Raw genomic sequence first — 21,597 nt, forward strand, 5'->3', positions numbered from 1 at the left:
AGCCATGGCCGCTGAGCCTGCGCGTCCGGAGCCTGTGCTCCGCAACGGGAGAGGCCACAGCAGTGAGAGGCCCGCGTACCACAAAACAAAAAGAAAAGAAAAAAAAACACACAAAAACCAGAAAGGCTAACAAGCATATGAAGAAACACCCCAGCTCAACAATAATCAGAGAAATACAATGTATCCAAATGTGCATCTATCAGACTGGCGAGGGATCAGAAAGCTGGAAAAATATGAGCATTGGTAGGACTGTGGGGCTACAGAGACCCTTGTGCACTGCTGCTCACGGGGTAGTTGGGGCCACGGATAGGGTCCTCTTCCGGACCCTGAGGAAGGGTGGAGTTCTGATCAGTGTCTCAGACCCAAAGTATCATTCATTGTAGGGAGGAGTCTGGCAATACTTAGTCAAATTAGGTTTACAAAGAGCCATCTCTGGTATATCCTAGGTACACATAACAGAGATTTCCACCTTCAACTACAAAGGAGCACATATGAGGATGTAGCATTATTGTGGTGACAGTGAGCTGAAGGCAATGTGGGCATCCCTCCCTGAGACCTAGTGCACATGCGACACGCAGGGGATGCACACCATGTAATATCATGCAGCAGTCAGAAGCAACTGGTTAGATGTACGCATCACATGCACATGGATGGATCATAAAAACAGTGCTGATTATTTTAAATAGTAAATAATGTCATTCGCATAAATTGAAGCATCATGCACAGAAAACACCGCACATCTTGCAAGAACACACACAAACTAAAAGATATGCATTAGCCACCTGAAATGAGTGCCTATGCAACAGTTAGAGAATAAAAGTGGGGAGCTGGGGATTACTGGAAATAACTAAAACACTGTAGGTTGTACAAAGTTGATAGACTTTGGACTCAAAGACACACTGACGTTGGAATCTTTACCTCTCCACTGTCTAGCTGTGTAATCTTGTACATCTTACTGAACTCATTTATAAAATATATTAGTAATATATCTCATAGAGTCATTGTTGAAAATTAATAAGATTATTAGTATAAAGTGCCAGGCAAGAGCTAAGCTCTCCAAAAATGCTGCTCCCCCTATCTCTCTCTCCACTACCTAAAGGTTCAATGTCAATTGCTTTAGCTGGCATTAAGCAGCCCACACACCCCCCACCCTTCCTCCCCCAGACTGGGCCCAAACAACCTTTCCAACTTCGTCTACTACCGCCCCCCTGCACAGCAGTCCAGCTAGAGGTCACTTCTGCCACACTTCTCTGTCCAGAATACCTGACACAGGATCCGTAACCCAGAAATCTGCGGCAAACTAAGAGGCCAAGACCAGCAGAAAAGATGGGACACAGGAAGGGGAAATGAAGGCTGACAAAGGATCAAACAAAGGAGTTGGACCAAGCAGAGAAGACGGCACACACCTGCCTGGGAACGCAAAACAACGGGACCCAGCAATCTGAGAACAAGCAGGGACACAACGGGAAAAGAGTGGAATGAAATCCTCAAGGAAAAAGGGATGGAGTAGTGGTCAGAGGAGATGCTATCCCTACAAAAGAAAAACCACACAGAGAAGGAGGAGCAAACTGTTGCAATGGAACCTTGCAGGGAGCAGAGAGAGAGCACAATCAGGGGGGGCAGAAAAATGAGGGGTGGGGCACGGGGACCGGGCTCTCAGGGGAGCGAGGAGGCAATCTTAGAGGCTCAAAGAGAGAAAAGGAGACAGGGCGGAATGCATAGGGAAAAGGGGGCACCACAGAGAATGGGGAGGGAAACTGTGAGATGGGTCTAGTAGAGATGCACAGAGACGGCTACAAAAACCACACAGAGAAGGAGGAGCAAACTGTTGCAATGGAACCTTGCAGGGAGCAGAGAGAGAGCACAATCAGGGGGGGGCAGAAAAATAAGGGGTGGGGCACGGGGACCGGGCTCTCAGGGGAGCGAGGAGGCAATCTTAGAGGCTCAAAGAGAGAAAAGGAGACAGGGCGGAATGCATAGGGAAAAGGGGGCACCACAGAGAATGGGGAGGGAAACTGTGAGATGGGTCTAGTAGAGATGCACAGAGACGGCTACAAGTAGAGAGTGGTGCACCGGGAATGGGGTGAAATCCGGGAGGAAGATGAACACAGAGGGTGGAAAGGGCTAAAAAGACAGAAAAACCCACAGAAGCGTCTCGGGAATCGAAGAGGGGGATGGGAGGGGCAGGGGTCCAGGCTATGAGGGCATGAGGCACGTGGAGAAAGGGGTTCCGAAAATCAGCAGGATGAACAGGCAGAGAGAGAGGCTCTCAGAGACGGAAGAAGTCAGAATTAGGAAAATCAGCACCAGCACGGACGTTAAGAGACACAAGGAATGGGGCTCAGCGTGAGAAGGTGGCACCCAGGAAGGAAACAGGGATATCGCAGCGTGGAGAACATAAAACGAGAAAGGTAGATCGGGAGTTGGGGCAGCGGGAGAGAAGTGAGAAAACACGGGCGTCCACTCTGCGAAGAGTAGCCGCCCACCCAGAGTAGAAGACAAACGCTCAAGAGGCGCCGTCCGTGCGGTGCAGGCCGGAGGGCGAGACTGCGCATGCGCGGGAGGGCAGGCCGGGCAGCCGTTCCTGGGGGGCAGGGCCACCCTAGTCCTGGAAGCGGTACTCGACGCCCCATTGGCCACCTCCCCAAAAAGGGAAAGTACAGTCTGGGAAGGCAAATCACACGAGGAGGGAGAAGTGGCGCGAGACTCAACTCGACGCGCTATTGGCTGGCCTGATAGTCTGGCGCGAGGAGAAGCGAGCCAGAGGTAAAGGGGCGGGCCGTCAGTGAAGGATCTTGAAGCGCACTGGTCGCTCGCCTCGGCGGCAGAAGGCGCCGCTTGAAGCTCATTGGTCCTTGTAACAAGGGGCGGGAAAAGTGGCGCGAGCGAGGTCATTCCTCACACACGGCCTCACCACCTCCTTTCGCCTCATCCTGAGTCTGACTGCGCTCGCTCGAGGCTGTGGTAACCGCAGGCTGACGAAGCGAACGCGACCCCACCCCTCGCGTCTCTTCCCCTCCCTGTCTTGCGCTGGACTCCCCGCCCCAGACATCCCCTCGCCTCCCCACTAGCGCTCCTCGCGGCCCCTTCGCCCCTCCCCCACTGCGGTCCCTGGGCGCACTCCCTGAGCCCCGACCCCTCCCTGGGACCCTGGAGCGGGGCGGGGCCGCGGGCACAGCATTTGGGGGGACAGCTGCAGAAGGGGGTGCACGTGAGGAACAGATGCATGAGGAGGTGTGGCGGGCGCGGTTTGAGGCTGCTTGTTGGGAATGGGCCAAGGCGCGTAAAGGCCGGGCGCAGCGACGGCGCGGGTTTGCCTTAGTTTGGAAGGCGTGTGGGTGCAAGAGAGGAATTTGGACCGTGGGGAGGGGGCTTTGGGCCTCAATCAGGGCCTGGCACATGGAAGGGGCTCAGTAAACCTTTGCTGAAGGAATGAAAATAATTCTTGAAAGTGAGGCAAGGGTTCCATGAGAATGATGTAGTTAGTGAGGTGCAAGGGAGTGGTCTGATTAAAAGGGCTGCGTGGGGAAATCGAACTGCAGGGCATACGTGAGGCTAAGAATTGAAAGGGGAGCATAAACGTTATGTGTGGGAATTGGATAAATGCAGGAGGGAAGGATGATAATTGTTGAAGAGGATGCCAGGGAAACCGTGGGAATGGGGTGTTGGTGGAAGGCGGGTGTAAGAACTGCTGCAGGGGGCGTGAGAGTGCGCGAGTATGCCCCAAACTGGGATTTCTGCCTGGAAAGGAACAGGTGAGCGGAGAATAATGTTAGGATCGAAAGATACATGAGAAAGGAAAGAGGAGAGAGGTTCTTGGGAAGGATGATGCCTGAGGAAAGTGAAGAAGGAGAAAGCCAGGGGAGACTCAAGGGTGACACCTGAGTCCAGGAGTGGGCGAAATGGAAAAATCCTTCAGGCGTGGCCTCCCAGAGGCAAGAGGGCTGGTCAGGAGAGGGCCCACGTGTCCACCCTGAGCCTCCACTTCTGCCCCTAGATACATGGAACCCAATGAAATGCCTGCTGTCCACCACTGCCCCTCAGACTCTGCCGCAGGGGGTGAGACTAGAGCCCCCCAGGGCATGGAGCTCATCCCCAGGAGAGCTGTCAGTCGCTCTCCCACCTGCGCCCGCTGCCGCGGTCACGGTGTCACTGCCCACCTCAAGGGCCACAAGCGCCTCTGCCTCTTTCAGGCTTGCGAGTGTCACAAATGTGTCCTCATCTTGTGAGTATGAGATCCAGGGAAGGGAGAGGATGGGCCTCGTCTAAAGGGCGGCTGACTTGACTTCTGACTCGCCACCCCCCCTCTTTAGGGAGCGCCGAAGAGTCATGGCTGCCCAGGTGGCCTTGCGTAGGCAGGAGGAGGCGCAGCTAAAGCGGCACCTGGCTCAGGGCCTGAGGAGGAGAGGGGCGGCTCCCCCCAAAGCTCCCAGCCGTGTCAAGAAGGGAGTCACTCGACCAGGGGTCCACTGTGAGTGTCTCTGGCCAGGGCCAGGGCAGGAATGTGGGCAGGGAAAGCCTAAGTAGGAAAAAGAGCCCCAGTCCTGCCACGGAATTGGTGCGTGACCTGGGGCAAGGTGTTTCTATTCTCTGGGCCTCACCCTCCCCAACTATAAAATGTGGTTAAGTGTTGGGAGGATGCGGTGAGGTCTGTGGGTAGAAATGGGACAGAGGGAGATAATTCAGTTTGGGGTTGGAGTGGGATGGCCCTCAGGAGAAAGAGCTCACCAAAGCTCTCCCTGGTCCCTCACAGCTGGAAAGGAGAACATAGCACCCCAGCCTCAGACTCCCCATAGGGCAGTTCCGCTGGCACTGACACCCCCTGAGAAGGTAAGGAAAAACTGGGCCCTGACGGGGACTCCTGTCTTAGCCCCTGCCCAGATCCCTTCCTCTATGCCCTCAGCACCTGGGTTCTAGGTCCAGCCCTGAATTGCTGTGTCATCTTGGGCAAATCACTTCTATTCCATGGACAAAATGAGGGGTGGGGTTTTATGGCCCTTCAAGCTCTAAAGTTTTGGGGTCCTACCTACATCCTGGAACATACCCATTCCTTCTCCAGCCTTGTACCTGACTCCAACCTATGCCCCCTACAGGAGAACCCCCGGGGGCCTCTGCTGCTCAGCTGTCTCCCAGAAGCCTTGCCTTTGCCCTGGACTCCAGTGCCTCCAGGCCCTTGGGCCACTGGACACTGGCTGCCTCCAGGCCTTTCCGTATCAACCCCAGTGGTGTGCCGCTTGCTACGCCAAGAACCTGCTGTCCCTCTGCATCCTTTCCCTGGTAATATGAATTCAACATTAATTCAAGAGATATGTGAATGACTAGGTACCACTGTATCAGAAAGACAAGAGGAAAAAGATACAGGGTAGGAAGAGGGAAGACAAGCCATGACCTCTGCATACGCTCTGCATTCTCTTACCCTCATTAGGCTTTGACCCTGGCACTGCCCTCTGGCTGCCCACTCATGGGCCCCTCCCAGCCTGCTCAGGATCTCACCCAATACTGATGGCTCCTCTTTCTGGAGAATCCCAAGGGCCCTCTACCCTGCCCCACACGTGAGTAGGGAGAAAAAGATATGTGTTTATGACGCGCCTAACCCTGTGCTGGATACCGTAGTAGATGATAAAGAAGAAAAGGTCTCAGACTAATGGGTGAGGCAGAGCTCTCCTAGCTCTGCCATTGCCTAGCTGTGAACCTTTGTACAAGTATCTTTACCTCTCTGAGCCTGTTTTTCTGTCAGTAAATCGGAGACACTACTACTTCTTGGTAATAACGAGAATTAGCAATAATATATGGAATACACCTAGCACAAGCCCTGGCCTTAAACAAATAGTGGCTATTAAATCCACTTAAACAGATAAGATAGGGTTGAACTGCCTGCTGAAGTGAGGTGGGGCCGGGGAGGGGGGGGGGGGCGGGGGTGGCGGTGGACGACATGATGCTAAGAGCCTCAGAGGCCTAGGAGAGAGGCCAGAGGCCATTAGAGAAAGCTTCCTAAAGGTGGGCCAAGCTGCTCCTCAAGTTCCATGGCGATTGGGGAACTAGGAGGGAAGGAAACCAGACTCTGGTAGGGCAGGAACAGTCACCTCAATCCCTCTAGATGTTTTGTCAGTTTTTTTTTTTAGCTGACACCAATTATTTCCCATAATCCTCACAGTAGCCCTGGTAGGAAGAAGCTGACAGATATTTTCATTTTACAGAAAACAAAGCAGGCCATGACAGAGGAAGGGACTTGCCCAAGGCCACAAAGCCTAATGACCCAGCAGGCACTCAGATTCCCAGATCAGAACATAGCAAAATCCTGCCCCTGTTTCCACGTGTACCTGTCTGTCCATGTTTAATCCCCCTGGCATCTTTTCTCCTTATTTCCAGATGCTCGACTCTGATACTTCAGCCCTGTGGCACCCCAGACCCCCTTCTGCTGCAGCCACAGGTCCTGGGGAAGAAGTGGGATCCGGGACCCTGGGAGGAAGTTGAGCTTGGGGAAGGGAAGAGCAGGGGATAATGAAGTAACAAGGGGTAGAGGGAGCACCTGGAGGGTGGGCAGAAGTGGGGATTCCCAGTCCGCTTCGCTCCCTTTCCTTTGCAGGCCCCCGGAGCCTCTCACCTGGCCTGGACCTCTGACCCCTCAGAGTGGCGTGCCGCTTGCTATGCCAAGAACCTGCTGTCCCTCTGCATCCTTTCCCTGGTAATATGAATTCAACATTAATTCAAGAGATATGTGAATGACTAGGTACCACTGTATCAGAAAGACAAGAGGAAAAAGATACAGGGTAGGAAGAGGGAAGACAAGCCATGACCTCTGCATACGCTCTGCATTCTCTTACCCTCATTAGGCTTTGACCCTGGCACTGCCCTCTGGCTGCCCACTCATGGGCCCCTCCCAGCCTGCTCAGGATCTCACCCAATACTGATGGCTCCTCTTTCTGGAGAATCCCAAGGGCCCTCTACCCTGCCCCACACGTGAGTAGGGAGAAAAAGATATGTGTTTATGACGCGCCTAACCCTGTGCTGGATACCGTAGTAGATGATAAAGAAGAAAAGGTCTCAGACTAATGGGTGAGGCAGAGCTCTCCTAGCTCTGCCATTGCCTAGCTGTGAACCTTTGTACAAGTATCTTTACCTCTCTGAGCCTGTTTTTCTGTCAGTAAATCGGAGACACTACTACTTCTTGGTAATAACGAGAATTAGCAATAATATATGGAATACACCTAGCACAAGCCCTGGCCTTAAACAAATAGTGGCTATTAAATCCACTTAAACAGATAAGATAGGGTTGAACTGCCTGCTGAAGTGAGGTGGGGCCGGGGAGGGGGGGGGGGGCGGGGGTGGCGGTGGACGACAACCCACTTAAACAGATAAGATAGGGTTGACCTGCCTGCTGAAGGGGGGTGGGGCGGGGGGGGGAGGGGCGGGGGTGGCGGTGGACGACATGATGCTAAGAGCCTCAGAGGCCTAGGAGAGAGGCCAGAGGCCATTAGAGAAAGCTTCCTAAAGGTGGGCCAAGCTGCTCCTCAAGTTCCATGGCGATTGGGGAACTAGGAGGGAAGGAAACCAGACTCTGGTAGGGCAGGAACAGTCACCTCAATCCCTCTAGATGTTTTGTCAGTTTTTTTTTTTAGCTGACACCAATTATTTCCCATAATCCTCACAGTAGCCCTGGTAGGAAGAAGCTGACAGATATTTTCATTTTACAGAAAACAAAGCAGGCCATGACAGAGGAAGGGACTTGCCCAAGGCCACAAAGCCTAATGACCCAGCAGGCACTCAGATTCCCAGATCAGAACATAGCAAAATCCTGCCCCTGTTTCCACGTGTACCTGTCTGTCCATGTTTAATCCCCCTGGCATCTTTTCTCCTTATTTCCAGATGCTCGACTCTGATACTTCAGCCCTGTGGCACCCCAGACCCCCTTCTGCTGCAGCCACAGGTCCTGGGGAAGAAGTGGGATCCGGGACCCTGGGAGGAAGTTGAGCTTGGGGAAGGGAAGAGCAGGGGATAATGAAGTAACAAGGGGTAGAGGGAGCACCTGGAGGGTGGGCAGAAGTGGGGATTCCCAGTCCGCTTCGCTCCCTTTCCTTTGCAGGCCCCCGGAGCCTCTCACCTGGCCTGGACCTCTGACCCCTCAGAGTGGCAGCTGCAGCGGGAGGCAGCCGAGGCTCTTATGGTACTGAAAGCTTCATTTCAGGCTCCCCGCCTGACCTCTTCTGGTCCTTCCAACCGTGCCTGGATTTCCCTGCTCCAGCCCTGTGGCCCCTCAGGTAACCTGTTCCTTAAAAGGAGAGGATGGGATAGGCATGACTGAGAAATGGAGGTACTGGAGTAAGCAGGGACTAACCAAGTAGATCAGGAAGTCACAAGTTCAAGATCCCATGCCCACGCCCCAAGCTTTTCAACCTAGCCCCTGGGATTACAGTTGAGAGTTATTCAGTGAATCTGTTTTATCCTTTTTGTACTCAAAAGCAAATGTCCAGTGCCCTGATGTCAAGGAAAGTGAAGCCCTGAGAGAGGTAGGGACTTGCCTGAGGGCATATAGCAAGACAGTGGCAAAGCCTGTTCTCCTGACTCCAGCCCAAGGCTTTTTCTCTGGACCCAAACTGCCTGCTGAAGTCTGGAGAGGGGCTGAAGAGGTAACAAGGTTCTGGCCTGGAAGGAGATTTGATAACTGCCTTCAAGGAGCTTCCATTCTATTTGGGAAACCTGGAGAGAACTAGAGGAATCTTGAGGCATGAGAAACACCTATGGGGACAGACAGGAAAGGCTGAGATTTCTCCTGTCCAAAATGGTGGATTGGACATGCTGTGTGGGACTGGAGGGACTGCTGGAACAGAAGCAGATGAGTATGGAGGGGCTTCTGATCATGGAGGTCTGGCATGCCAGGCTTGGGCATCTAGACAAGCACCTGTACATGAAGGGGAGCAAGGGAATGTTTCTGAGTAAGGGACATATTCTGAGACCCTGAGCTTTAGAAAGACAAGTATGGTGGCTGTGATGGAGGGATTGGATGAGGCAAGACTAGAAGTGGGAAAATCAGTGAGGAGGAAGTGGTTGCTATAATCCAGGTGAACAAAGATGAGCCTGGATTAGATGGGGTAAAAAGAGAGGGTTTGCTGGGAGGGGAAATAGATGTGACCTGGTCCTGCCCCCTTCCTTCCTGTCTGTAGCTCCTGCTGAAGAAAGAGGATCCCAGCCTGTTGTCCCCTCTCTCTGACCCAGTCCAGCCCCCTCCGTGGCTCTGCATATTGGGCATCTGGGATCCATCTCCCTCCTGAGCTAGAAGCCCAGAGGTGGAGGCCTCACTGGGGTAGGGGGGCAACAGCCTGCAGGCATTGCATATTTGGTATTTTACTTACAGATTTATGCATGGAATTTAATGTAGTACAAGCTTCAGGCTTTTTTAAAGCTTTCAGGTGCTTTGTTAGCTTTTGGCTCCTTTTGTAGCATGGCCATTTCCTTGGCTGAAGGTGGGTATTCTTTTACCTTCCTTGAATCCTGGGAACTTTTAAAATCCCCAACAAAGAGAAAGTTGTGCAGTTTAAATTAACTAGTATCTAAATAGATTTTTGCATTAGTTCATGTTCCAGGGTATTTATTTGACCTGTGATTCTGTATATACCTGTGCACTCATGTCTGTCTCCATGCATGTGAAAACAGGAGAGAATTTTCATTTTGTGTCTAGGTTTGTGTGAGTAAGCAAAAAATAAACCTGTATTGTTTTAAGCCACTGAGATGTGGGGATTGTTTGCTACCGCAGCCTAACCTAGTCTATCCTGACTGACAGAAAGGACTTGTTCAATTCACTTCTCATTCAGTAACTACCACAAATAACTACAAACTTGGATTCCTTTTTATGGCCAGATAAGAAAGAGTGGTAGGCAGACACAGTAGGTGATTCACTGACTCAATAATTAAGTGACTGCTCTGTGCCAAGCATGGACAGTTTCCAGCTGCCCAGAAGGGCACAAGTGGAAATACCTACAGGGCCAAGCAGATCATATAAATGAGTAAAGAAGGCCAGAGGAGCCCTAGAAAACTGAGAATGCATGCCCTACCTAAGGAGGCAGCTTCCTTTTGGCCCTAGTGGATTGCTGCCAGGCAGGAATGTGGGCTCCGGATTGCCATGTCTTCTGATTTTTCAAGAGAAGCTGGAAAATTAGATTACTTTTTAAAACATCTTAATTTTCAAATGTTGGCTCAGTTTTCTTCTTTAAATCCTATGTAGGTCAAACAAGACATATCTTCAGTCCAGCTTTAGTCAACGGAATGTCAACTTAATGCTAATCTAACGTAACATTTTTCAAACGGGGAGACTGAGACCAATCAGGACAGGAAGAATCAAGTTAGTCTTTATCATGGGTTTTTCCTGAACTAGAGAGGTTCATGTATCTAAGTTCTGAAGGACCTATAAAAGGTTAGTGACAGTTATTATCACTTATTGAGTACACACTGTATGCAATTCACATGTATCCTCACAGCTACTCTGTAAGCTATGCATGATTACTCCAATTTTACAAATAAAGGAACACCTTAGAGAGATAAAGTGACTTGCCCAAGTATTTTAGGGAAAATTTGTAGGCAAATATTGGAGAAAGGTTCCTTCCTTGCCAGGCCCCAAATCAATTAATAGGTAATTTTAAAATACATAGAGTGAAAAATTCAGGACTCCAGGAGACAGACACAAGTCCCAAGGGTTTTTCAAAAAGTCTTTATTTTTCTACTCAAGATAGCAGTAAGTAATAATGTCTTACTCACATTTGTTTCTTAGTCCTCTGCTGTCGAGTCCTTTTCCTTGAACTGTTCCAAGCACGTGAAGACCTGGTGAGCTATTCCAAAGATATGAAGACTCGGAGACCCCCATCCCCATTCCTCCTCTTAGAAGGGCCAAACAGAAAGTTCAAGGGACGTGCCTGATCACTGATTCTTTTTCCTAATGTTACCTACACCTCTTTTTACTCAAGATAATTGATGGTGATGGCATCCAATTACAACTTGCTCTTTTCTAGTTTGGGGCCTTGAGAAGGTGAGCTGCTTCTAATTCTAACAGATTACAGAGCAACAAATCTCCAACACTTCCCAGGACTCAGTGCAAGATAACCAAAGACCAAAGTCAGCTTCACACCTTCCTTCCCTGACCTTGTTTTAACTTAGATGTGTGATTGCCCCTTAATAGACCTGTCTAAACCTTGCTGTGCCATGCTCTCCCAGTGACAGAAAACCAAGCCCACATAGTCAAGGGGGGAGGGAAGCGTTGCAACATGCAACGTGGCTAAGACCCTGCTACTCAGGGCTGACCAAAGGTCCCCAGTACACCAAGCTCACACAGCTGGGAAGAGTAAAAGAGAAAGTATAATTTGAGGTTCAAGGATGACATGAGAAAAGGGAGGAGAAAAAAAAGTGATGGAGACTGGAGGAAGGAGCTGGGGGCAGGCCTCTTTACAGACCATTTCTCTGCAGCCCTTCTCCCCTTCTTGTCAGACCTAGCAGGGCTTTTTACACTACGGGCTAGGCCTACTTTGTCTATCAAATTGTCAGGGCTTCCCCGTTGGTGCCTGAGGGAGAAGGGTGGAGGCTCTGCAGAGGTCAGCTGTGGGGAAAAGGGCACATTTACGAATTGCTCACGCTCCTCTGTGGCTGCAGCATCCTTCACCTGTGGTTGTGGGGAGCCAACGGGCCCTTGGCCTCTGACCAGCCTTTGGTGATTAAAGCCAATAGACTGTGAGCACTGTTTCATGTGTCACTCCCTTTCCCATTACCCACTGCCAGGTGAGGAACGGTGTTGCCCAGGTCCAATAGGGTATTGAGTAAATCACCCCTCTTCTAAGCTTCCTTCATGTACCATCCTGATGTTCTGCAGAAATAACCAATGAGGTTCCAAATGTGAAGCACCATCCTGCTCCTCTCTCCAAACAAGTCTCCTCCCCCACAGACACCCATGTTTCACTCCAGGAGCTCATTTTACATTCTGCCCTTTGGGAATCCATGCTTCCTTTCATGTCAGCCCTATGTGAACCTGTTCCACTCCAGACCACACTCCTTGAGCAATGTAGAATCAACATCATAGCACCCATCCCCATCCAGTTTCTCTACTCAGACCCTCATTGCCTGGGCCATGTAGACCTCATTCTATATCCCTGTCCCATTGTGTAGCTGGCTCTGCAGCCGCCAATATACACACATAGACAGTCCTATAACCCATGCCCTGCATAGACCCTCATCCTTCTCATCTGACTTAATGTCTCTGATAAGCCCCTTAGGTAGATTTCCTTACATTCCTTAGGGGCCCTTGGCCCGCAGTTTGCAGGACTGATCACCCTGAGCTGTGCCTACCTCTGTCCAACTATGTCTTCCCCTCCAAGAATAAGCACTCTCAGAGGGCAGGGCCTGCATGCAACTCCTCTCTGGGTTCTCAGAATAGATGACTAAGTAAACCACGCTGTCTTGATTCCTTAGGAATTTTTTTTTCCTACAGAGTTAATGTACTCTAACGTGGCCTCTCCCCTCATCACAACATAAACAACTTCCTACCCTCGAACCACTTTTTAAGAGGTGGGTTTTTTTTTCTTTTGAGTAGTTTTAAAGTTTACAGCAAAATTGAGCAGAAAGTAGGAGTTCCCATAGTCCCCCGGCCCTCCCACAGCCTCCCCCACTACCAGCATCCCACACCAGAGTGGTTCATTTGTTAAACTGGCTGAATCTACACTGACACAGTATCATTTACATTAGGATTCACATTTAAATGTTTTCTCCTTGCAGCAAGTTAACAACTTTATCAAACCACAGGTGTGTTCTTTGTGTTCTTGGGTGTTGGACCTTAGAAGGATTAAACTAGATAATGCATGTAATACTACATAATGTTTACCTGTGCCTTGCACAGAGTAGGCACACAAAAAGTATTTGTTGATAGAATTAATATGTGTGCACTACCTGCGAAGAGACTCAGGCGCTAGGAGGCAGAGCTGAGCTTCTCGGAAGGTCCCGCCTCTGCCCCTTTGCCCCTGCCCTTATCTGGTCCCCGCCTCCAGTGCCTCATTCCCACTCCGCTCTCCTGGGCCGTGGTGAAGCAATTTCCGCCCTAAGAAGGGTGCGGCTTCCGCCCCCTTCCGCTCTCGCGAGTACTGCTAGTTGAGGAAGGGCAGGTGGTGGCCACATTTCTTCGCTGCCCTTCCCCTGCGCTCCCGGTCACAGTTCCGCCCTTACTACCCCACTTCCGGCCAAAAAAGCCACTTCCACCCGGAAAAGTGGTCGTCCCGCTGGTGGCGCCAGGTGTAGCCAGGTCTCTTTATTTCCTGCCCACCCAATAACTTCCGCCAGGAGATACAGTCTCCGCCTTTGTTTGTTCCACGCACGATCAACGCAAACGAAGCTAGATACTTCCAACTCAAGACGAGAGCTCCTCACTCTCACGCTGCAGGAGAAGGAAGGGCGGGGAGGAAACAAGCTTCCGCCCTCACGCCACACCCTCCCACGTTCGCGGAGGGGAAGCCACATTTGCCCTGAGAGAGGCGCGGCCGCTTTTTTCCTAACCCCCGCTCTCGCGAGTTCTCGGAACTCTCGCGATAACCAACGCCCGACTTCTGCGCCCGGGAAACCCCGTTGCTCCCTTTTCCCTGGCTGGCAGCTTGGAGGCCGCACGGTAAGCCGAGTGCTCCGGTCCGAACCGGCTGCGGGGTGTCGGGGCCCGATTCCCGAGCCCGGAGCGTGTGCCTAGGAGCTCCGGGGTACTCGCGCGGGGCCGCCCCGCCCCCTGGAGTCGCGGCCACGTGCGAGCTGCAGGCCCGGGCATGTCTGGTCCGCGCGCTCCGGGAACCGAGGCTGGGCCTGGTGGGCAGCGGGGAGTGCGGGGGACCCCAGAATCAGGGGCTCGGGTCATATAGCGTCTTCACAAACGGGCGCAGGCAGTGTTCGTGCGACCCGGAGAGACCGTGGGCGTCGGTGAGTTCTGTAGGACCCACAGGCGCGGGGGTCTTTAAAGCTGGGAATTGAAGTAGGGCCTTCGGAAGTAAGGAGAGTGCGGCGGTTTAGATCGCGTTGGGGCTGGCCCCCGACCCTTGTCAGTCGTCTCCATCAATCCTGTGTTCACATGCTCGACCTTTCCCGCAGATGCCTGGAGTTACTGTAAAGGACGTGAACCAGCAGGAGTTCGTCAGAGCTCTGGCAGCCTTCCTCAAAAAGTGAGTATGGGGACTGGGGTGCGAGTGGGTGGAGGCTGTCGCCTTTGCCTGATCCCTCAGCGCCCGCAGGCTTTCAGTCTGGGGAGGCTTGTTGGAGGTCTCTGTGGGGTCCATCTTTTCTACATGAGGCCTGAGTTGTGTTTGAGTTTCAGTCTCTTTGTATTTTGGGACATATTGGGCTCCTTATGATCTACAGTTGTGTTGAAGGGAGGGAATTGGGATGGAGTTTGTGGAGACTCCTGAATTGTGCCTTTCTCGCTGTCTTGGTCCCAGGTCCGGGAAGCTGAAAGTCCCTGAATGGGTGGACACTGTCAAGCTGGCCAAGCATAAAGAGCTCGCTCCCTACGATGAGAATTGGTTCTACACACGAGCTGGTGAGGAACTTGGGCCTTTGGCTGGGGCGTGGGGGCCTGGGTGTCCCCTTTGTGAGCTCTTACTTGCCCTCAGAAATAACAAGAGAGAAATCTTTGACTCTATCACTGCGTGTTTTGTGTGACGTTCAATAATTTTGTATTCTGAATCTGTTTCTTCATTTGTAAGAGATTGATGTGAGGACCTGTGCTTTCCTCTGAGTCTTGTGAGAGACCCAGGGACAAATGAGTAGAGTGTTCATATTTTGCCCGGAGGTGGTTCATTTTAGAGAGAGGCATTGTCCTTTTAATGTCTGTGGGTCTGTTTTATTGTTCAAATTATCACACTGGACTGTCTTGTTAAATGAGTTGTTTGTAACTACGAGGGTGGAGATCTGACCAGGTCACTCATTGCTTTAGATCTTGGCAAGCCTCAAGTGCCCTGAAGAAAACCTTATGGTCACCCTGTACTGGTCCCTTTTTTTTATTTTCTTATTAATCTTTTTGTAATGACTTTGAAGGATTGATTTCAAGTACAGCTCCTGACTGCATAGTGCTACTGCTAGTATTGCTTCATCTGTCTTTAATGTTTCAAGTTTCTCCAGTCACCCCCATGGGGGCTTACCTTGGGAGTAGGGGATGGGGTTCAAGGCTGGATTGTGCCAAGGTGGCAGCCTCTGCACAGGGCCTTCACTAAAGGCTCTCGGCCTCTCCTGTCTAGAGCCGTCCTCTGTGAAGTGGGGGCTCTGTCCTGACCAGAACTTGTCTGTAGGTGGGAAGCAGAGTTGACACAACTCCAGAATGACCTTGAGAAGAGTTGGCCTTAGTATAAGGTGCCCAGCACCTCAGAGCATGAAGTATTTTGTAGATTGTGGGCCAATCTTTCGGGCCCTAGACTGGGCACAGGGGCCAGCACGCTCAGCCACAGCCTCGGACCCCTGTGGACTAAAATGTCAAAGCTGTGAGATGAGTGGGGTGGCTAGCATATCTGTCTACTCACTTGTATGTTTTTATAAAGAAAAATGGGTCTGGCGAAGGGGAGCTGGCTTGACCTCCCTGGGCACACAGTCAGTGGTGATGGGGCCTGGACGAGACCACCACTACCTCTGTCATCCACCCATCTTGGGAAGCAAGGCATGCCTGGTCCTGACTGCTCTTTGGTGGTGCCCCAAGAGCTGATAGGTCAAGCAAGGCAACTTTGGATCTAAGCTGAGGAGAAAGAGTCTAATAGCTTTTCCCATTGGATCAGGTGAACATGCATGTTTTGTATAACCTGTACCTAACAAAAACTTGCCAAGTAGGACTGCTGGCGCCGATCTGCAGTTGATGTCAGGGAGGTTACCATGCTTGAGGTCTGCCAGCTCCTGGTGCCACGGTCTACCTGACTCTTGTCGTGCTTGGAGGTGGGGGCAGCTCTGTCCCCTTGGCAGCATTTTGTACTTTATTTTTCTAGGTGGGGAGAGATGAAGGGGAAATGGGGAAAGGACCCTGGGTAACACACACCGAGTTGAGCCTGCTGGTCGTCTTTACAGTTGCCGTGGCCCCTTTGCCCACTGCGCACCTTCCCCAACACATCCCGCTGGGTGTGCGTCCTCTGCCTGCCGTGCCGCGCTCTCCCTTTGGATTTCCAGCGCTCGCTTTTGATTTCGGTTCCCCAGCTGCTCTAGTTAAGGGTTCTAGACCAGGGTGTGTTGTGTGCGCATTGTTGGGGCACAGCCATGCCTGTTTGTATAAAATCATGACAGGCGAGAGTTGCAGTTGCCACAGGCTACGTGGTCTACTATCTGACCCTTTACAGGAAAAGTCTGCCGACCTCTACTGGAGTCTAGAGTGCTCCCACTTAGTTTGGTCAGTCCATACTCTGGACAAGTGGAGGCATAGGAGATAGTCATTTACCCAGAAGGAAAGTGAGATACGGAGCGGTGACGACCCTGGGGGGGGTGGGTGGCAGGCTGACTCCAAAACCACAGTCTGCCATATTTGCTTTTCCTCCTCTGGATCGTGGGAGCTTGGCCTGTTTGGCCCCCTCAGGGGTTTGGGGCTAAAGCACAGTGGGGTAGGGACCTGTCCTGGGAGGCTGAGCTCTGGCAGTGAAGGCAACAGGGCAGTGGGGGTCAAATTCTGGAGACATATAAGAGCCAGCACGGTGTGGACAGCTGTTGACCTCAGGTATGGGGGATACAGCGGACAGAGATAGATGGCAGGGCCTTGAGGGTGGTCCGCAAGGGGTGCAGATCTGTAGGGGTGAGCCCCCACCAGGCAGTGGTGTAGGGGGCAGTGTGTGTGAGGGGTGAGGTGTAGAGATAGAAAGAGCCTGTGTCAGGAGAGTGGGGAGAGTGCTCTAGGGGGAGGAGCAGTGTCAAGGGGGGACCACTAAAGGGCTTTGAAAGCGGGTGGTGCAGTGTGGCCCTAGACAGGCTTCTTGACCTCAGTTCTCAGAAGGGTCTGCTTGGGGTGGGGGGGGTAAGAATAAGAATACAGTGTGTGTTTCAGTAGGCGTCCAGTGGTGAGCGAGCAGCTGTTGGATTGGGGCGCCTGAGTGCGTGTGCGTGCGGGCGCGCGCGCCATGCTGCTCAGCTTGCAAGATCTTACTTCCCCAACCAGGGATTGAACCCGGGCCCCTGCAGTGAAAGGGTAGAGTCCTAACCACTGGACCACCAGGGAATTCTCCTGCACCAGATAACTTTATGCGTCATTAAGAAAGATGTGACACTCTCCCTGGGAGAAACTAAGGTTGAGCGTTTATTGGAGTTTGTTCTCTGCCAGTCGCCGCTCAGGGTTGAAGTAAGTTGTCCCCTTAGTACCATGGCGCAGACCACTTGAAGGGGGTGGACTCTGTCACAGCCGACAGGGAGCAGTGTTGGGGTTCAGACCCCATCTACCAGACAGCTCACCCCTTTCCGTGCTGAGATTGGGCTGAGCGCTAGTCCTGGTTCAGCAAGATTCATTTCTAGCGTGCAGCAGCCTCTTCTGGGTGTTCGTGAAATTAGGAGTGTTCATCTTACCCCCTTCGTGAGGCTCTTACGCCTTCCACGGCCCAAGTGGGAGAGCAGATCTCCACCTAGAGCCAGGGCCTGACCAGACAGGTGCAGGAGGGATGGCGGTAGCCATTGGGCATCTGCACTGGTCTTAAAGGAGAGTTTTCCATGAGATCACTCCTGGCAGAAAGATTGCGGGGGGTGGCTTGTAACAGGTGACTCTCTTGATCCTGGTAGTGGGTGGGCTGCTTGGTGCCTGGAAGAGGGTCAGAGCCCCGATCTAGGGGGTGGGGTGAGGACAAAAAGAACCAAGGAGAGTGGTTTTAAAGTGAGCAGAGGCCAAAGGCACTGGTATCAGGGAGAGGCTGCTCAGTGGTCCTGGAGAAGTGGTGATGGTTTGTGCTGCGCTGTTGGCCCCTGAAGCCTGTGGCTGTGTCCGGAGACGGTCTTAGAGGGCAGGAGAGAGGCAGAGAACAAGTTGTGTGCGGGAACTGCTCTGGGAGGGGTGGCTGGAGGGAAGGAGGAGCCTACCTCACCTGGTCCGTTCCACCTACCCCTCCCCCCCAGCTCATGACACTGGAGGGTCATGGAGATGGCCCAGTGCCCCGTGACTCTTGGCAGCAAGTCATTATCGAAGGAATGAATCCTTGGCTCCCCCGTTCATCTTCAGGACTAAGGGGAATCTAACGTGCTGGTCTCCGTGGTGACCTGGAATCCCTACCTTCGAGCTTTCAGCCAGGCAGGGCTGTGTGATGGCCAGCATGTGGGCCCCAGTGGCCCCCTGAGGTAGAAAAGCAGAACCGTCTGGAGGGGCTGTCCCTACAGAGCCATGTGGCATGAGACCGGGAGTATCTGTGGAGTTCCACCTCCTCCATAAAGGAAAGTAGCCCCCGACGCGTTCACGGACTCCTCACAGTCGCGCTCAGTGAGGGTCTGTTCGTCCCTGTTCTCGGGTGAGGGTAGGTGACTTTGCCAAGGCCACAGTATCGGGCGGGCTCCTAAGGCCTTGTTACTGCCTCATAGGAGAGAGTGAAAAGCAGATGGCATAGGGCCTGGCAGGCAAGTGTTGCAGTTGCACAGAAGAGGATTTCCAAGGAGGCGGGCCGGGGTGGGTGAGGGACTTGCCCAAGCCAGTCAAGGGACCAGAATCCCAGTCCACAGAGTGGGTGGCGCACCTTCCAGCTTGGGAACATCCGCTGCATAGGATGTCAGCCCTGCTACCGCTATTACCCAGGCTCTCCAGGGCTGGGTTGTGGGAGGATCGGTAGGTCTCTTCTCCAGCTCTGCTGCCCTTTAGAGCTCCCAGGCAGATGGAGGGGGACGGTCACGGCTTCAACATTTGCTGGGCTCTCCCCACAGAACCTCAGGTCCACCTCGCAGTACAGCTGGGCACTAACAGCTAAGAAGTCCCTGGGGGCGCGGGTTGCCTGCCTGGTCATGTGGCTACGGCAGTGCCTCCACTACCTGTGCACGCCAGTCTCCTGAACTGGGGGGTGGTCAGGTACTGGGGCTTGGTGTGCATTCTCACGTTCTGTTTCCCTGACCGTAAGACGGTGAGGTGAGAATCTGCTGCCGCACACAGCTAGATTTGTGACCTTGAGCAAGGCCCTTTCCTAAGGCTGCCTCAGCTGTGGAGAAGCGTCTTCTCTGCCTGAGAAGGGTTCTCGAGTCTCCCTTGCCTCCCACCCAGCTTCCACAGCACGGCACCTGTACCTCCGGGGCGGCGCTGGGGTTGGTTCCATGACCAAGATCTACGGGGGGCGCCAGAGGAACGGTGTCATGCCCAGCCACTTCAGCAGAGGCTCCAAGAGCGTGGCCCGGCGGGTCCTCCAGGCCCTGGAGGGGCTGAAAATGGTGGAAAAGGACCAAGATGGGTAAGCAGGGGAGGGGAAGCTGGGGGTGCGGAGGAGCCTTGGGGCCAGATCCTCTATAATGAAGTTATCAAGGACTGTGCCCCTCCGCCCACGCAGTGAGGTGCCAGGTCTGTCCTTGCACAGTCTGCACCTGCCCCCCAGGCAGGCAGGGGATTCTTCAGAAAAGCACACAGCGCGGGGCCTCACCCCAACCTCTCTGGCTAACTACTCCAGGCTCCAGGAAGGTAATTTAGCGACCGTCCGCTTTCATTAGCCTGCTCGTTAGCTTTTCCCAATTGATTTTTCGGGGCTTTTGATCTAATGCTTGCACAAACGGCAGCCCGTCAGCTCCCAGGGGAGCTCCCACTCCAGCCTCCAGCTTGTTGGAATGCAGCCGACTGGGGACCTCAGTGGGACTTGGCTGGTGTCATGTGGTCCTGTGGCCAGGTGCCTTCTTGGAAAGCCTGGCTCGTGTCCAGGAGAGGCCTGGCAGGGATCAGGGACGCTGGTGGGAGCCTGCACTCACCTGGGGCTACACGACCCTTCTCTCCCACAGGGGCCGCAAACTAACACCTCAGGGACAGAGAGATCTGGACAGAATCGCTGGACAGGTGAGGGCTGGGTATTTGAGTCACCAGCCTGGGTGTTTCTGGAGCCTGGGTTTTGTCAGATCGGAGTTTCCTCCCCTGGAGGGCACGGCCCAGGGGAGGGAGGGTGCGGGAGAAAGAACGATTCTGACAGACTTCCTGTGGGGGCTGGTTGAAAATGCAGGTGCCTGGGTGAAGGGAGGCCCAGGGTGCAGCCCGCTGGGCTTGCTTCTCCTGCAGGGCGCGCTCCCACACACGCGACTCCCTCTTCCCGGGTCAGCCTTCTGATTCTGACTGCGGTGTTTCTTCCTTAGTCTTCATGCTTACTGAGTGTTAGGGTGCCTCAGAACCCAGGTCTCCGTCCAGATGCTGACTGACTGTAGACACCCTGGGCCAGAGTCCCTTCGCCTGGAGCCAGTCTCCCTGTCTGTAGAGTGGTCTGCTCTGCCTCCCTCGAGGGTGGTGGTGAGGATTCAATGAGCTGCAGCAACAGAGGCCCCCAGGGCCTGGCATGAACCCATTGTTGTTTTTCCTATTGACTCAGGCCTCCTAGGAGTCTTGGACTGTTGAGTCACTTAAGTGTCAGAAGAGAATGGAGGGGTCAGCCCTCTGGGGACTGGGGTGGCCTGGAATGAGAAGGTGGCTCTTCCAGGGCAGAGCAGGGCCTGGCACAAACAGCAGCGTGGAGCAATGGGCAGATGTTGGAAACACGACAAGCCTCTCTTTCTTGCGAGTCCCAGTTTTATCCTGTAAAGTGGGGAGGTACCCAAGATTGTGAGGATCGGATGAGATGAATACGTGTAAACCACAATCAGGGTGCCTGGCGTCCCATGGCTACTGGGGAGCTACTGTGAAGTGCTTGAACACAGACCCCACAACTGATCTTAGCTATTTGCCCGTCTTTTCCCACAGGTGGCAGCTGCCAACAAGAAGCATTAGAACAAATGATGCTGGGTTAATAAATTGCCTCATTCGTAAAAAAAAAAAAAAAAAAGCCAGGTATTATATGATTCTGTTTATATGAAATGTCCATAAAAGGCAAATCCCTAGAGACAGAAAGCAGATGAGTGGTTGCCTGGGGCTGGGGAAGGGGAAAAGCAGAAATTACCTGCACATTAGAACAAATGATGCTGGGTTAATAAATTGCCTCATTCGTAATCCTGGTCTGGGTCTCTTGATTGGGGAGTGGCCGGGCAAGAGGAAGGAGCACTGCACTGCACTTCGCTTCCATTGAGAAAGAGAGGGGCCGGGGCCTTTCCTGGATGGCCGTGGTACTCAACAGGCTCGGAAACCTGAGGCCTGGCCTTCCAGGTTCACGCGGTTCTGCCCCAAGTGGGCGAGATGGTGGTGCAAGACCCAGGGGCCCTCACTCCTCTCCCACACCTTGCCTTTGCGGTTCTCAGAAAAAGAAACTGAAAGTTCAAGCAGTGGCCCCACGTGGAGCCTTGGACCCTGCTGGAACAAAACAGGAGGGCCCTGGGGCTCAGGTGCTTCTTCTCTGCAAGGAAGTGGACAAGGACAGTCGTCACTCGGGGTGGTCCTGTGTGTGCCTCCAGCCCAAGGTGACCTGCTTAGTATACACGTCCTTTTCCCGACCTACACGGGAGCCTTCGCTTTGGGGATCCCTGGCCTGGGCCCTGCTGTAAGATGGAGCTAGTTGT

General features: G+C 52.9%; 3 protein-coding genes across 4 annotated transcripts in view; 2 read left to right on the forward strand and 1 right to left on the reverse strand.

Moving 5' to 3' along the window:
* LYPD4 (LY6/PLAUR domain containing 4) overlaps positions 1-1,531 on the reverse strand; it is a 4,394-nt gene extending 2,863 nt beyond the window's left edge. The window contains exon 1 of the mRNA XM_007102167.1: positions 1,407-1,531. The gene's annotated coding sequence lies outside the window, so the exon portion shown is untranslated. The remainder of the gene's footprint in view (positions 1-1,406) is intronic.
* Positions 1,532-4,001: 2,470 nt separating this feature from the next.
* Positions 4,002-9,208, forward strand: DMRTC2 (DMRT like family C2). The gene is made up of 8 exons (XM_024132829.1): positions 4,002-4,225; positions 4,314-4,471; positions 4,754-4,830; positions 5,097-5,277; positions 5,426-5,552; positions 6,370-6,430; positions 8,084-8,258; positions 9,162-9,208. Exons 1-8 carry the CDS (start codon positions 4,002-4,004, stop codon positions 9,206-9,208), a joined length of 1,050 nt encoding a protein of 349 aa, XP_023988597.1.
* A 4,337-nt stretch (positions 9,209-13,545) lies between these two features.
* On the forward strand, positions 13,546-20,910 carry RPS19 (ribosomal protein S19). 2 transcript variants are annotated; one of them, XM_007102169.4, is made up of 6 exons: positions 13,546-13,630; positions 14,098-14,168; positions 14,442-14,542; positions 19,187-19,370; positions 19,906-19,960; positions 20,849-20,910. In XM_007102169.4, exons 2-6 carry the CDS (start codon positions 14,098-14,100, stop codon positions 20,873-20,875), a joined length of 438 nt encoding a protein of 145 aa, XP_007102231.1. In that variant the 5' UTR covers positions 13,546-13,630; the 3' UTR covers positions 20,876-20,910. The 2 variants fall into 2 exon arrangements, with proteins under 2 accessions (XP_007102231.1, XP_028333808.1); XM_028478007.2 differs by lacking the exon at positions 13,546-13,630 and adding an exon at positions 13,808-13,929.
* The last annotated feature ends 687 nt before the right edge of the window (positions 20,911-21,597 follow it).

The sequence above is a fragment of the Physeter macrocephalus genome, chromosome 17 (genome assembly GCF_002837175.3).
Source record: "Physeter macrocephalus isolate SW-GA chromosome 17, ASM283717v5, whole genome shotgun sequence".
NCBI lineage: Eukaryota > Metazoa > Chordata > Mammalia > Artiodactyla > Physeteridae > Physeter > Physeter macrocephalus.

What these genes read in the sequence shown, in the direction of transcription:
- RPS19 (XM_007102169.4), top strand. Translation starts at nt 14,098, where the DNA reads ATGCCTGGAGTTACTGTAAAGGACGTGAACCAGCAGGAGTTCGTCAGA. An exon ending in TTGGTTCTACACACGAGCTG is followed by an intron (nt 14,543 to 19,186) that starts GTGAGGAACTTG and finishes CCTCCCACCCAG; the next exon opens with CTTCCACAGCACGGCACCTG. An exon ending in GTGGAAAAGGACCAAGATGG is followed by an intron (nt 19,371 to 19,905) that starts GTAAGCAGGGGA and finishes TCTCTCCCACAG; the next exon opens with GGGCCGCAAACTAACACCTC.
- DMRTC2 (XM_024132829.1), top strand. Translation starts at nt 4,002, where the DNA reads ATGGAACCCAATGAAATGCCTGCTGTCCACCACTGCCCCTCAGACTCT. An exon ending in CACAAATGTGTCCTCATCTT is followed by an intron (nt 4,226 to 4,313) that starts GTGAGTATGAGA and finishes CCCCCTCTTTAG; the next exon opens with GGAGCGCCGAAGAGTCATGG. An exon ending in CCCTCTACCCTGCCCCACAC is followed by an intron (nt 5,553 to 6,369) that starts GTGAGTAGGGAG and finishes CCTTATTTCCAG; the next exon opens with ATGCTCGACTCTGATACTTC.